The sequence below is a fragment of the Tupaia chinensis genome, unplaced genomic scaffold (assembly GCF_000334495.1).
Source record: "Tupaia chinensis unplaced genomic scaffold, TupChi_1.0 Scaffold000569_1, whole genome shotgun sequence".
Classification (NCBI taxonomy): domain Eukaryota; kingdom Metazoa; phylum Chordata; class Mammalia; order Scandentia; family Tupaiidae; genus Tupaia; species Tupaia belangeri.
In genome coordinates, this window is record NW_006160083.1 from 1,171,646 (window position 1) to 1,187,536 (window position 15,891).

Consider the following 15,891-nt stretch of genomic DNA (forward strand, 5'->3'; position numbering starts at 1 on the left):
AAAGTTGTGTTTCTAGAATGTAAATTCATGGACCAGGGCTTTGAACCCTTCATAGCTCTGTCCCTGGTGCCTAGAACTATGCCTGGTACTTTGTTGCCATACAATAATGTTTGTTGAATGAATAAGTGGAAGATGTTTAGAAAGTTTTTCACCCAAAGTTTAACAGTGGTAGAGGGCAGGTAATTTTGTTTTTCTTTTCATGTTTTCTCTGTCATTTGAGTTGTCTTCAAAATACTTATTTCATTTTTCTAAAAATATGTACTACATTAAAATGCCTTCTGCTATGAGAATGTGGCGGTTCCAACCATTTCAGTGGTTCAACTCTTTTGGAACATCATCTCACTGTAAATATATCCCCAAATCACAAGACTCTTACTTCCTATGCCTATTCTTCCTTCATGGCAATTTATGCTAAGGGGAAAAAAGCATAGTATGAATGGGTCATTGCATTCAAAGGTTTATCTCAGGTTTTATATCAGGAAAGTAAGAATCCTGGCCAACCTAAAGACACCTCTTACGGAGGAATGAGTAAAACTAAGTGATGGTGAATATATGAGGTGGGATTTTATATAAAATGACCCATTCTGAAGAGTCTGACTGAAAATGTGGGTCCGCAATGATTAAATTTATATAGAAACAAAATAGTGCTGTTGTATTAAAACTGTGAAATCCTCAGTGCCATTTTTTTCTCCTTAGGAAAGCAGAAAAATGTGGATTGTAGAGCAAGATGTGGATTGTAGGGGGTTTGCATTTAGGCCCTGCCACATAGCTGTTGCATGACCTTTCTTGATCTTGTACTCTAAACTTTTTGTGCCTGTTTTCTAATCTACCAAACGGGCTGACAGTGTATCTCCTAGCATTAAGAAGATTAAAAGTAAATGAGTAACAGGAGAAGGACTCAACTTGAGGTGTTTTATTTTATCGTTAGTATTTTTTATTTTTAGCACGTTTTCAAATGATTGCCAGTTCCTATCAATTGCAAAAGGAATGAAAAGTACCTCCAAAGTACCTTAAGATTTCAAGAGATTACTTTGGAGTTGGGCCCCACCCACCTTGGGACCCTGCGGGCCTTGAGTGAAAAAAAAGTTCCTGGTGACCACACGGGGGCGCAGGCGTTCGGGCCGGGCGAGGCGTTCCTGGAGGTATCCAAAAGGGGGCGCTGTGAGCAGCGGCGGAGACGGCAGGACCGGAAGCCGGGCTGAAGGAGTCTGGACCTCCCGGTCGACTCCTCCCACTTCCGCTGCCGCAGCAGGTCCGAACCTAGGATCCGTCTTCGCTTTGCCACTGTCCTCCGCTGCCACTATGCCGCTGGAGAACCTGGAGGAGGAGGGTCTGCCCAAGAACCCCGACCTGCGCATCGCGCAGCTGCGCTTTCTACTCAGCCTGCCCGAGCACCGCGGGGACGCGGCGGTGCGCGACGAGCTGATGGCGGCGGTCCGCGATAACAGTAAGGCCCGCGCCAGCGCCGAGTCAGCGGCCTAGCCCAGGCCGGTCCCGCGCTCCGGAGTCTGCGGGAGTTTTCCCCGACGGCGCTCCGGACTTCGGAGCGCCTTTCCGACGGGACCCCGAGACCGGACCTAGCTTCTCTGCTTTTTGAGAGTCTTTGGTTGGGGCCCCCGCCTTGCTGTCAGAGGGGTCTGTGCGTCCCTTCCCCTCGGAGGGATGCTTAAGGTGTTCCGCCCGGTGCTAGACACAGAGCAAAGGCTCGGCCAGTGACTTGCCGTTGTTGCAGACTGCTTGGGGCGAGGGGTTTTCCTGTAGGACAGCTAAGCTGCCCGTGCACTGCACGTTTGGGTTTGGGTCCCTTCGTCCGTCCTAGCTGTGAGTGGCACGTAGTGGTGAATGTTTGAACGGACGTATCCGAACATGTGTCTGTGAACAGGCGCACTTTCCCCTTGCTTGAAAACTCCTTCGGGACAGAGGCCATCCCGAACGGCGGATTGCCCTCCCGCCACCCTAGTGGAGACTGGTAGCTCCTAGAGTGGCCCTGTTGCAGTCTCCCACCAGCAAGCAGTTTTGTTGTCCCAAGATGTATCTCATTCCTTCCTGGTAGTGGGTGGGAGACTGGTGCATGACCCAGCAGTGTGTGGGCAAGAGGTGGGCAGACGCTGACTTTGGGGGTGTAGCAGACCCTCATACGTGCCCCTTTTGGCTTTCAGACATGGCTCCATATTATGAAGCCTTGTGCAAATCCCTCGACTGGCAGATGGACATGGACCTACTTAATAAAATGAAGAAGGCGAATGAAGAAGAGTTGAAACGTTTGGATGAGGAGCTGGAAGATGCTGAGAAGAATCTGGGAGAGAGTGAAATTCGGGATGCAATGATGGCAAAGGCTGAGTACCTCTGTCGGATAGGTGACAAGGTGAGTGGAGAAGGGTCCCTTTACCATAGTCGGTATCATCTAAAACTAAGGACTATTCCAAATGAATAACACCTCATTTTAAAAATGAACTTCCTTTTTTATTTTTTTTTTTAAAAAAAGTGTAAATGTAAATGACCAGAACTAGTGGATTGATGCAAAGATGAATAAAGGAAAAAGTAATAAGCTTTCTTGCAGTACACACACCTGCCCTACACAGCAGCCGGGTCTGTGCTCTTCTGCATCCCTGTCCCTGCCAGTAAAATCATAAATACATGTGCAGTGGTTTTGTTTGGTCACTCCTTCCCCACCCCCCCAAAATTGGGGTCATTCTCAGTAGTTTACTCTTCTCTCTTGATGGGAGAGCATTGGTTTTGGTGCATTTTGAAATGTATACTAGTGATATTTTCCTTATAAGGAACTAAGACATCGTAGTAGTAAATGCTGAAGTCCTTTTTGCTCTTTCTTTACTCTCTCTGTCCTCAGATAAACCTTTTTAGGTCATTTATTGTGCACGTATATGTGTGTATGTGTACCTGTAGAAAACTGGGAGTATTAAAAAAACCCTTTTTATCGTCATGGGAGTACAGTGTGCTCACGTGATCCTGGTTACCCTTACTCAGTGTCATATCCATGGTGCATAGAGACCGAAGAGGTCTTCCCATGTTAATGTACATTTTGTTTGTTCTGGTTTACTGCAGCTTACTACTCTACTGTAGGCCTATGCCATGGTTTGTTCAGTTATGACATGGATGTTGTTTTCAGTTGAGCAAACCGATGATGTAGAAACACATACATATGTCTCCTAATATTCCTCTAAGAAGTGAGATTGTGGGACAGCAGACAGTCATTATTTTAATATGCACAGCCAATTGTCCTGCATAACATCCAGCTTGTTTGTACTTCATCACGAGCGCAGTAGAGGAGTACACGCCAGAACTGGATCTTTACAGGTTTTTAATTTGATGAGGATGAGCTTTCTTAATTTTAGGTAATGGACTCTGAAATAGTTAAGACATAGGATGACCTGTTAATGTAGAAAATAAATAGCATGAGCTCTGGAACTAGATTGCATGTGTTCTGTTTCCAGCTTTAGTAATTATTATGATTTCCTGTACTTTGAGTACAGATAGGGGCAAACACAGATATCTGGTACAAAGTAGTGCTTTAATGTTACTATTTATTAAAATTTAAAACAAGTTTTTTTTTTTTAATAATTTTTTATTTAATTGGGACCAGCTAGTTGGCATAATGGCTGTGTCACTGGACTCCCATGTAGTCAACTGCGGTTTGAGTTCCGGACCTGGTGGCTTAAATTTACACCGAGCGCGTGTGCGTGCATGCCCAAGATCCCGAGATGAGAATGGAGGAGAAGGGATTGCAGCGTGGTCATCCCCCCTGGGGGGTGATTTCTCGCTTCCTGTCTCTCTCTCTCTGTCTTCTGGTGAGTGCACGCACTGTATAGCAAAAACCTCTCCAAAATTTTTTTTTAATTTAATTTTAGTCATTATCTTTATTAATTAATTTATTTCTTTGTTTATTTTTGATATTGACCTGAGAGATACAGAGAGAGAGAAGGAAAATGAGAAAGCATGCTACCAGGTCTGGGACTCAAACTGTGGTCAGCCATGTGGGAGTCCAGTTGTCTTAACCACTATGCCACCTGCTGGCCCAAAACAAGGTGTTTTATTTTTGCTCTCCAATTTATATATTTTAGGCTTACTCTCTGTAAACATTTAGAAAATATAGAAAACTTCAAAAATAGTTGATACTTTGTGTTTATTTTTAGGTTGTATTTATGTATGTGGTTTGGTTGGTTTTTGTTTTCTTTTTAGTTTATTTGTATTTTTTTCCCATGAGAAAGAGACAAATAGGCACACCTAACAGGGTTTTCCTGCCATCGTCCACCCCCAGTCAGCCCAGATCACGGGCACGTGTGTACCTAGTGTACACAAGGATGCCCTCAAACACAAACCCAGTACCTTCCATGTGGATTGAGCATTGCAGTGTTGCATTACCACTATCTGTCCCTTATTTGTATCTTTTATGAGGGAGACAGAAAGGTAGCCAAGATCATATATACACTCCTGGTGTGTGTAGGTCAACAAGGGTTCTAAACTCGGACCTTTCCTATGACTTCCAGAATTGCAAAGCATTGTGTTACCACTGTGCCAGTGCAGCTAGTCTAGTTGGGTTATAAAGATGAGATGTTAACTTAATGCATGTGAATGAGAAACTTAAAGGTTTTGATTCAGATCTTAAACGTCATGTCTGAATCCGCATCGGGGGATTGTGAGATGATGATGTTCTAATATGTTTCTTCTTTTTTTTTTTTAATCTAGTAGCATTCTCAAAAAGAACTCCTTCCCTCTCCTGTTTACTGTTTTGGTTTTTATATCTTATTTTGTTTATTATTAGCAAGTTCTTAATGATATTGCTTTATTATTCACTGTGTTACCACTTAGTCTAGTCTTTATTATTCATGGTACTCAGTTTGTTGCAGGTTTGTTGGTAGTTTGTTTTCCCTTTTGATATGATCTCATTGGTTCTCTTTATTTTCTGATACAGTGAAATCTTACAGGCTCACCTATAATTTTTCCCTCTTCAAACCTGGAATCCTCTCTCTCTCCCCCCTAGAATCCTCTGGTTTCTTTTAGTGGGGAAATAATATTTAGAAACGAAGATTTATGCTAGGTATACCCATTGGTTTTATCCCACTCCCTTTTATAAATTTCTGAAGCATAACAAATATATAAAATAAACCAGTTAGAGACTGAAAAGTATACCAAGTATAAAGAAATTATTTTATTCATGTTCCCACCTTAAAGCAACAGAAACGTTTTTGTTCTGCAGTGCTTTGAGACAGATTCAGTTCTAATACTGCTACTGTTGCTATTAGCCTTTGAAAGGTGATTGAAAATTTACAGTAAAGTTATTTTGAAAGTAGTGTATTATAAAAGTAAAGGGAAAAAATGGAACATATGGATAGATGAATTCACAATTGTGAATAAGTTATTGTTTTCCTTAAATTTTCTAGAATACAACTATATGACTAGGCATTTTAAAATATTTTTTATACTTTGTATAAGTATAGTGAATATTCTAATAAACCTCCACTTACCAACCAGTTTCAATAATTATCAATCCATGGCTATCTTGTTTTACCTACTACTGCCTCATCGTTTTTGAAGAAAATCTTGGACAACTGATAGCTTTGGAAACTTGTAATCTTTTCTCTTCTGTTGCCTTGGCTTTCTTGACAGGAGGGAGCTCTAACAGCCTTTCGCAAGACATATGACAAAACTGTGGCTCTGGGTCACCGACTGGATATTGTATTCTATCTCCTTAGAATTGGCTTATTTTATATGGATAATGATCTCATCACACGAAACACAGAAAAGGCCAAAAGGTATTTTTAGCAATGGGGAGATGTGCCCTCAAATTATGTATTGTGCAAATTATGTGCTGTAATTGAGAAACGGATTTAAGATACTTGCCTGGGGTCAGCAGGTGGCATAATGGTTTAGGTGCTGGACTCCCACAAAGCCAACCGCGGTTGGAGCCCTGGACCTGGCAGCTTAAAAATCATGCTGGTGTATGTGTGTGCATACTCAAAATCCCAGGAGGTGAGTGGGGGGAAGGGATTGTGGTGGTGGCCATCTACCCTGGAGGGTGATTTCTCACTTTCCCTCTTTCTCTCTCTCCAACAAGTGTATACACCCTGTGGTGAAAAAAAACAGTATTTCCCTGTTTTATTTATAACTAGTAATTTGGTCAAATATTTGAAATACTTAGTAAAATATTTCTTTTTGGTTCAAGTTGTTCTCTCTGAAAATACAAAAAATTTTTAAAGTAGCGTTGTCTGTTTCCAGATTATGACCTTACAGCTTTCTTTTTTTATTTTTTGTTTATTTTTAATAGCTTAATAGAAGAAGGAGGAGACTGGGACAGGAGAAACCGCCTAAAAGTGTATCAGGGTCTTTATTGTGTGGCTATTCGTGATTTCAAACAGGCAGCTGAACTCTTTCTTGACACTGTTTCAACATTTACATCCTACGAACTCATGGATTATAAAACATTTGTGACTTACACTGTCTATGTAAGCATGATTGCCTTAGAAAGACCAGATCTCAGGGAAAAGGTAAGACTGAACCTTTAGCTCTTATATTTAAAGACTGTCGTATGTGGGCCAGTAAGTGGCATGGAGGTTAAAGTGCTCGATCCCACTTGGCTGGCCTTGCAGTTCATGTCCTGGACTAGTGGCTTAAAAATCACACTAGGTGTGTGTGCTTGTGTGCCCAAAATCCTAAGAGAAGATGGGAGGAGAAGGAATGATTTCTGTTTCTCTGGCAAGTGTAAATGCTCCATAACAAAAAATAAAAAGACTAAGGACTTCCCTGTGCCTTTTTTATTTAAATACATAAAAATCTTGAAGCATAAGGTTTATTCATAATCTCTTGGTAAATCCCTAGGTCATTAAAGGAGCAGAGATTCTTGAAGTGTTGCACAGTCTCCCAGCAGTTCGGCAGTATCTATTTTCACTCTATGAATGTCGTTACTCAGTTTTCTTCCAATCATTAGGTAAGAATACATTTCCTTATTTCGATTATCTGTATTCATCTTACTGATTCTTTGTGCAAGTAACCTAAAATGATTCTTCTTATATCTGAAATTGTATTGTGCCAATAACATGGCTAATTTTCTGCCTAGTTTTGTTGAGAGAGGTTCAGCAAACTGGCCTGTGTGTGTGTGGCCAGGGCGAGTGAGGTTTACATTTTTAAAGCATTGTTAAAAAAGAGTATGTGACAGTGGCTTGCAAAACCTAGAGATACTTGCTTTCTGACCTTTGGCCAAAGAAGTTTGCTAGACCCTTGGTTTAGTGTCTTAAGAGGACATAAGGCCGAAGCGAGCAAATGGTTATGTGTATTGCATTTCTGGGGGGAAAGATGTGAGGGAATTCTGAATCTCCTTTTGGGTTGAGATTAACTGAGCCTTGAATTTGCCAATGAGTTTATTCCTTTTGCAATCCTTTGAAAGCACTTGTTTTTCTCCAAAGTGAAATTACAGTGATCCTACATACACAGCCCTGCTTGGATTTTAAGATGACAAAAGAGTTAGCTTGGACCAAGTTGACTCAAAGGTCCTTCTCAAGTGATTTTTCTAGAACTTACAGATCTTCCTTTTTTCAGCTGCAAATTTCAGGGTAAATATTGCATCGTCAGAAAAGTCATGACATATTTTTTCTGTTTTCTACGTAAAAATGCATCATGACTTTTCTGACAGCCCAATAGCTAGCATTTGGAAAAAATGGGAAGGGAGGACTCCAAGTCGTGATGTGTTCCCGCAGTGAGCTGGCACAGTGGTCCTGGAGCACCTTCTCCACACACGTAAGTTAGGCTGAGTCCTTCCTAGTTACCGCAGGTCACGTTGGAACAGGCAGCACGAGGTACTCTGTCAGCTTTCTCCTCTCGGACGCTTTTGTACCAAGGTTCTGTTGAGACTCGGTCTTCTCCCCTTACGGTGCTGGAGGGTCTCCAGCCTATCATTCAACTTAAATATGGAGACTTTCCCTCTTTTTTCCCATCTAAACAAGTCTCTCAGTTCTCTGCCTTCCTGTGGCTTTTTTTTTTGATGTCTTTCTTTTTTAAAATCAAGATACAAATCATTTACCACAAAATTGCTCATTTTAAAGTGTGTAATTCAGTGGTTTTTATATTGACAGGGATGTGCAACCATCACCACTAACTCTAGAACATCTAATCACCCCAAAAGGAAACCCATCCCATTAGCAGTCACTCCCATTCCTCCCTTTCCCTGGCTTCTGCCAGCCACTAACATTCTTTCTGTTTCTCTGAATTTACTTATCTGGACATTTGTTGTAAGTAGAGTCATACAATTTGTGGCCTTTCTGCCTGACTTCTTTCACTAAGCATAATGCTTCATGGCTCATCATGTTAATAGCATGTATCAGTACTTTTTTTTTTTGCTATAAGGGCGTGTGTGCTCCCCAGAAAGACAGAGAGATAGAAAGTGAGAAATCACTCCCAGGGGGGATGGCCACGCCGCAATCCCTTCTCCTCTATTCTTCTCTCGGGATCTTGGGCACACACGCACACACGCCTGGCGTGAATTTAAGCCACTGGGTGCAGAACTTGAACTGTGGTCAACTACATGGGAGTCCAGTGACATAGCCATTATGCTAACTGCTGGTCTCTCATTTTGTTTTCATCTCAAATGATAATTCATTATATAAATATACATCTTGTTTATCCATTCATTAATTGATAGACTTTTCAGTTGCTTCCACTTTTTATTATACATACGCTGGAATGAACATTTGCATACAGGTGTTTCTGTGGACTTAAGTGGAATTGCTGGGCAACATGTTAACTCTTTGATTGCCTTTTTTAAGGAACTGCCGGACTGTTTTCCGAAGCAACTGCACCATTGACCTTCCGATCAGTAGTGTGAGGGTTCCAGTTCCCCGTACCCAGTGCTTGTTACCGCCCGTCTTTTTAACATAGGCATCTTAGTGTGAAAGGGAATCTCCCTGTGATTTTGATTTGCATTTCTCTAATGACTAGGTATGCTGAACATCTTTTTATGTGCTTATTGGCCACGTGCACTATCTCTTAAAACTTAGCACATTCTTTTGTGATTCTTAGTTTGTCTCTTCTGCTAACTAGAAATTCTGGATGCAGACCTTATGCTTTTTTTAAATTTTCATAATGATCTTGACATCATCAGAGTATTTGGTACGTTATTGAGTGCTCTGTGTAAATGCTGTATTAAGTAAATCAATAAGGGGAAAATTCTGGACCAGCAGTTGGCCTAGTGGCTATGTCGCTGGACACCCATGCAGTCGACTGTTTTGAGTCCCAGATCCGGTGGCTTAAACTCAGGCTGGGCGCGTGTGCGTGCGTGCCCAAGATCCTGAGAGGAGAATGGAGGGGAAAGGATTGCGGCATGGCCAACCCTCCTGGGGGGTGATTTCTTGCTTTCTGGCGAGTGCACGCACCTTATAGCAAAAACATCTCCGAAAAAGGGGTGGGGGGAGAATTCCATTCTAGTATAATAAAATTGATGACTTTAGAAAACCTTGGAATGATTGCAATATTAACCTCCTAAATTTATAAATTTCCCAGGCATTTTAAATGCAGAAGACAGAATAGTTGAATCTTCTTTTGATGACAGGATTATTATTCATGTCATTGATCTGTATTTGTATAGTGAGACATGTAGAGCTTATTGTTTTTGTAAGATTGCATCTGCAAAGAGTCATAGATGAAGGTGCTTTAAAATAATTTCAGTCGTAAAATGAAGTAGTATCCTTTTCTAGGTAATACCTGATTGCTTTTAGAAAAAAAATAAACTGAGAAAGTGAATAGTAGTGTATGCTACCCCACCCTCAAAATCCATATGCACATTCACACGATATTGTTCCACAGATAACCATTTAAACATTTTGTTACATCCATCTAGACCTTTTATTCTTTTATGTGCACTTTGAAGAGTAAACAAAAACACGAGGCTATATGTAGACATCGAAAACTTTCCAACAGTACGTATGAAGGACAAGTGAAAGGCTTTCTTTAATCTCTGATAGCCAGTGTCCTTACACTAGCAGCACCTGCTGTGATCATGTTTCAGGTGTGCCTTCAGGGACACGGTATCCAGATACAAGAAACTAACACTTTTAAATATGAGCTGTAGATATATTTTACATTGCTGTTTTCTAAGTAACTTTTTTTCCCCTTTACAATATAATGTGAATGTCTTTTCATGTCACTGTGACAAGCAAGTTAGACAGTAAGTATTTTTAACTGTCATGTAGAAGACATACAGTGGCAAATTAGTCAGGTGGAGCTCCTTGGAGCTTCCACTTCTCCTTTGTTAAGGACCTCCTGGTATTTCGCTGTTTCTGATGTGCCATAATTTATTCTCTACTGACAGGAAATTAGGTTGTTTCCTGGTTTAGTCTATTCAGCGGCCCTGTTTTTGAACACTCTTACAGTGCATCTTTCCTACTTGTCATTTCCTTAGGGAAGAAGCCCAAATGCCAGACTTGTGTAAATGGTGACTGCGTTACATCTTGGTCCTACTGCCCTCCAGAAATACTGTGCCAATTTACATTTACCCAGTTTATACTTCTCTGAAGTTACAGAATTTGAGGGTTTGTCTCCATCGTCTCCCATACTCTCGGCAGTCGGATTCATGTTGATGTTTTATATGTTTCTTTCATTAGTGAGGAGGAGCACCATCTGACGTTTAGTGGCCATTGGTCTCCATGCTACTAAATCACCTGTTCTCTAACTCATCCTTCCTGCTTTGAAGGTGACCAGCCTTGGCTTCTTGCCACAGCTTTGCTCTTTTGGTTCTGTAGCAACATCCTCTTGAATTCTTGGGACCCACTTCCTCATCTAGGGACCTAGACCTTTCTGTCTGCCTTATTTAGCCGAGTCGTTGCCCTTGTCTGTCTTCATGAAACATAACTGGATGGCAGTGATCACCAAGTTCATGCCTGCACCCCAAAGTGTCCAATGGGCGCTCCTGAACACTTTCAAAGTGTGCTTGAATCCCACCCCTCCTCCTTTAGAAAAACACCCCAGAAAGGCTGCTCCGCCAGGGGTTCCCATATTATTCAAGCCATATACATAAGTACATTTTTGATTCTTAGCTCTCATCCACCTTTACCTCTATAGCTTTTTCCCTGCCTAAAGTCTGAGTATGTCCTACTTGCTATTCCTGGGCTTAGCCATGTTCCTGCCATGGGACCCGTATGTCATTTGCATTGTCCTATGCTTCCTGCTCTCTGCTGAGCCAGCTCCTCAGGGCTTCCATGTCCACCCCATCCAGTAGAGGGTCACTGTTTCGTCACCTGTATTTTTTCCACAGAATCTGTCATCCCCTGAGATTTGTCCTGTTCATCTATCTCTGCCTTTGAAGATGTAGTTTCTGTCAGACGTAGTAAAGATCTTGCCTTCTGGTCACTACTGTATCCTACCTAAAACAAGAGCATATGGTAGTTATTTAGTAAAATAACTGTATTTGTACACTGCTTATTAATACCCTATGTACATTTTACCATTCATTTCTAGATCAAGGCTGTTAACTGATTATGTTATAAATAACTGTTACAGTTTTGTTAGTTATCTTCAAGCCCTGTTTGAAGTGTTTTGTTTTAATAGACTATTTATTGCTTCTAAGTCATTTGTCACTGTATCTGCTGTTCCTGTTAGAATTGTTTATAACCAAAAAAAAAAAAAAAAAAGAGTAAAATGAATTTTTGCTTACTTCTACTTAAGGGCATGAGTAGTTTTCCATGGTTAAAATATTAGTACAGTGGTACCCAGGTATGTATGTATAGGAAAAAACAGGGTTGACTGTGTCCAGTTCAGGTCTACCTACAGTGGCAGGCATCCACTCAGGGTCTTGGAATGTTCTTATCTGTGAGCAGATCCTATAGAAGCAGGACTCTTTCTCATGGGGGATGTCAAACCGCTGATTTTGCCTAAGTGCAGTGTTTGCACAGCTGGCCTGCCCCTCATTCCCGCCGCTGGTGTTGATGGGAGGACTGGAAGGGTAGTGAAAAATGCTCAACTTGTTTGAATCTTACCTGTCAGACTCAACTAGAGTCGCTTTAGTTTTTTAATCTATCTGAGAGAGAGAGTCTTATCATTTATCATCTCATTCATTGCAGCCGTTGTGGAACAGGAAATGAAAAAGGACTGGCTTTTTGCTCCTCATTATCGATACTATGTGAGAGAAATGAGAATTCATGCATACAGCCAGCTGTTGGAATCATACAGGTCATTAACTCTGGGCTATATGGCAGAAGCGTTTGGTGTTGGTGTGGAATTCATTGATCAGTAAGTTTAAATAACACCACATTCATTTATGTTTTAAAGTTGCCTTTTAATGTGTGATCTTGTAGCAATTTGTATTGCTTCCTTCAGTTTTAAGGAAAAAAATAATTTCTTCCTTAAATACGATGCTTGTAGTCTTGTCTGTCATCTCTGCCTCCGTCGTGTTCTGTTCCTTCCTTTAACAGATGGCAATACTGATTAAGGGTAAGTGATTTGCTAAAGGTCATTGCACAAGTTATCAAAAATAGTCTTATTGGGGCCAGCAGATGGCATAGTGGTTATGTCACTGAACTTGGACACGGCCAACTGCAGTTCAAGTCCTACACCCGGTGGCTTCAAAATCATGCTGGGCACGTCAAAATCATGCCGGGCACGTGTGCAGGTGTATCCATGGTATCAGGGGAAGAAGGAATTGCGGCATGGTCTCTCTCTCTCTCTCCAACTGCAGTTCAAGTCCCAAACCCGGTGGCTTCAAAATCATGCCAGGCACGTGTGCAGGTGTATCCAATATGGTGTCAGGAGAAGAAGGGATGTGGCATGGTCACTCTCTCTCTCTCTCTCTCTCTCTCGGCACGTGTGCAGGTGTATCCATGGTATCAGGGGAAGAAGGAATTGCGGCATGGTCTCTCTCTCTCTCTCCAACTGCAGTTCAAGTCCCAAACCCGGTGGCTTCAAAATCATGCCAGGCACGTGTGCAGGTGTATCCAATATGGTGTCAGGAGAAGAAGGGATGTGGCATGGTCACTCTCTCTCTCTCTCTCTCTCTCTCTCTCTCCTTATCCAGTATGGTGTCAGGGGAAGAAGGGATGTGGCATGGTCACGCTCTCTCCCTCTCTCTCTCCCCCCACCCCTCTGGTGAGCACATTTACCCTATGGCAAAAACCTCAAAAAAGGAGTGTTTGTAGCCCACATTCAGCTGTAGGAATGACCCTAGCTCATCTTTTCCCTCTGGTTATATTTCTTCTGATTATGCCTTCCAATTTTTAGATTGCTACTTCAGCTCTGATCAGATGTGGGGCTTTCAGCACTTGAATCAATGCTTTAACAAACATTGCCATTACTGTCTGGTATTGTTTTAGGTCCCCTTTCTCCTGGACTTTCGTTGTAGTTTTAGGAGAGAGATGGCAAGAAAACTAATACAAAGGATAATGTCAGATAGAAAGGACTCTGTAGAGATTTTTGAAAAGTTCTATCAGTGGGGAACTGTTGATACCTAAGATGTGTTTTGCTGGGGAGTAGAGCTTTGTTCTCACAGCAGAGAGCAGTCAGCCATGTGGAATTCTTTAGCTGCAGAAAAGGCAGCACACTTGGCTATTAGAGGAACAAGAGATGCCAGTGTGGCTGCAGCGTGGTTGGGGGCCGTCCAGCCACCTGTTGAGCCCTAACGTTGTGTAGGGCCTTGTAGTTCATGCTGTGGTCTCGGGTGTAAAACTCGGTGCTGTGGAAAGTTGGGAAGATTTTAAACAAGACAACAATGTGGTCTCATGCTGTGTCTTACTCAGAGCAAGGAGACAGCTCAGTGGAGCCACTCAGTTGCTCATGAAGAGATGTAGCAGTGCCTCGGACCAGACCAGGGAAATGGGAGTAGGAATGGGGAGGAGCAGACGTTGAGGGTGTGTGATGCCCACGTGGTATCTAGATCAGTGGTTCCCAAACACTGGTCTAGACATTGAGTGGTCCACAGCAAAAATGGTGAGAGCTATGTAGTAATTTTAAATGCAGTTGAATTTCATTTAAATAAGACCATTCTCTTCTTAAGTGGTTTTGTTTCAGCCAATATTTTATTACGAAAATATTCAAACATACAGAACACTCTAAAGAATTACACACTGAATTATAACTTTTTGTTGTATTTGTCACATCCTTTTTTCTTAAGCCACGTCAAAGTAGGTTTCAGACACCTACACATTTTTCGCTAAACACTTCAGTATGCGTTTATCAGTTTGTTTTGAGATAAAGTTGGTATTCAGTGAAATGCAGACGTCTTAAAGGAAACCTAAACCTCTTAATTACGCATCACCAGAAATATCACCTGTCTTCCACTGAAAGAAAAGCAGCATTTCATTTTTAAAAAATGACCTTTGTTAAAATAGGATACTGGTGTCTTTTAAGTTTTCTTTCTTTTCTAAATTGTGGTAACTTAGGGTAGGGGCTGGCCCTTACTAATGTGGTTTTCCTGTGTTGGTGAAAGGGATGACAGGCCATGTAGAGAACAAAGCTGGGCCTGCCTTGCTCTAGCTCTGCCACCTCATAGCTGGGCCTCAGCCAGGTTCGATCCCCTCCATTTATTAGCATTGATATGGGGTAGGTGATAAGCCTTCGCTAGTGGGACATTGTGGAAGGAGATGCACTGAAGCCGCACTGAGGCGGGAAAGTGCCATTTAGATACACTGCAGTGTTGTTGCACTTACCCCTTTCAAGTGGCATTTGAATTGTTCGCCTTTCCCCTACTGTTCTAGGACCAGCTCTAGAGGCAAAGGAGTACCACCGAGATCCAGTTGTTTCCTAGAAGGGCCTTACTTTCTGAGAATTTCAAGTTTGAGTTTTCATAGATTCTTTTTTCCCTCCCTTAACAACTTACATTTAGGTGATACCATCATCATTTCTCCTAGCAAAACACTGTTGGGGAAGAGGGTCACTATTTCAGTAGACACTACTGCTGTTACCATGTTTACATACCCACAGGCTGCATTTCATAATCATTTTTATTTTTTATTTTTTGGAGAGGTTTTTGCTACAGGACACGTGCGCTTGCCAGGAAAACAGAGAGAGACAGAAAGCAAGCAATCACCCCCCAGGGGAGATGACCACACCTCAATCCCGTCTCCTCCACTCTCCTCTCGGGATCTTGGGCACAAACGCGCATGCACCCAGCGTGAGTTTAAGCCACCGGGTCCAGGACTTGAACTACATAGGAGTCCAGCGACACAGCCATTATGCCAACTGCTGGTCCCTCATAATCTTGTTTGTAGGTCTTTTGTTTGATATAGTTCTTACAGTTAGAACGATGAGCACACCAGCAGTTCTCCAGACTCAGGTAGTTCTGAATGGCTTCCTGGTTTTTATCCTGGTAGATGACTTAATCCCTACGATCCACCAAAAGAGACATCTCAACTAACTGCAAGCGCAACGGCTCAAGCTGGAAGAGAAACTAATAACTCAGGGCAGTTGGTATTTTCTAAGAGTTTTGTATAAGACTAATCTTATTTCTCCTCTCAACTAGGGAACTCTCCAGATTTATTGCTGCTGGGAGACTACACTGCAAAATAGATAAAGTGAATGAAATAGTAGAAACCAACAGGTACTCTCATTTTGTATATCGTGGTTATGCTGCTTAGAGTAAGAGGCATTCGTCAGTGCTTTTTACTTCTTTCTTTTTAAATTTCAGGCGGCATCTTTTAAAAGTAGGTCAGCTATTGTCATGGAATAATGTGACTGGTAAATAATTCTTTTTTTTTTTTTCTTGAACTTATTTATAGGCCTGATAGCAAGAACTGGCAGTACCAAGAAACTATCAAGAAAGGAGATCTGCTACTAAACAGAGTTCAGAAACTTTCCAGAGTAATTAATATGTAAAACCATGTAAACAGAATTTCCTTTTTTATAGTTTACTTAAAGTGCCCACTTCACCTGTATAAAATAAATACTGCTTGTTTCAGTTTA

General features: G+C 41.7%; 1 protein-coding gene across 1 annotated transcript; it reads left to right on the forward strand.

Moving 5' to 3' along the window:
• The first annotated feature begins 1,230 nt into the window (after positions 1-1,230).
• On the forward strand, positions 1,231-15,891 carry PSMD6 (proteasome 26S subunit, non-ATPase 6). The gene is made up of 8 exons (XM_006158029.2): positions 1,231-1,447; positions 2,160-2,365; positions 5,626-5,771; positions 6,284-6,503; positions 6,835-6,943; positions 12,063-12,231; positions 15,452-15,529; positions 15,708-15,891. The coding sequence occupies exons 1-8, from the start codon at positions 1,303-1,305 to the stop codon at positions 15,802-15,804; spliced, it is 1,170 nt and encodes a 389-aa protein (XP_006158091.1). The 5' UTR covers positions 1,231-1,302; the 3' UTR covers positions 15,805-15,891.

What these genes read in the sequence shown, in the direction of transcription:
- PSMD6 (XM_006158029.2), top strand. Translation starts at nt 1,303, where the DNA reads ATGCCGCTGGAGAACCTGGAGGAGGAGGGTCTGCCCAAGAACCCCGAC. An exon ending in GGCGGCGGTCCGCGATAACA is followed by an intron (nt 1,448 to 2,159) that starts GTAAGGCCCGCG and finishes TTTGGCTTTCAG; the next exon opens with ACATGGCTCCATATTATGAA. An exon ending in GGTGTGGAATTCATTGATCA is followed by an intron (nt 12,232 to 15,451) that starts GTAAGTTTAAAT and finishes CCTCTCAACTAG; the next exon opens with GGAACTCTCCAGATTTATTG.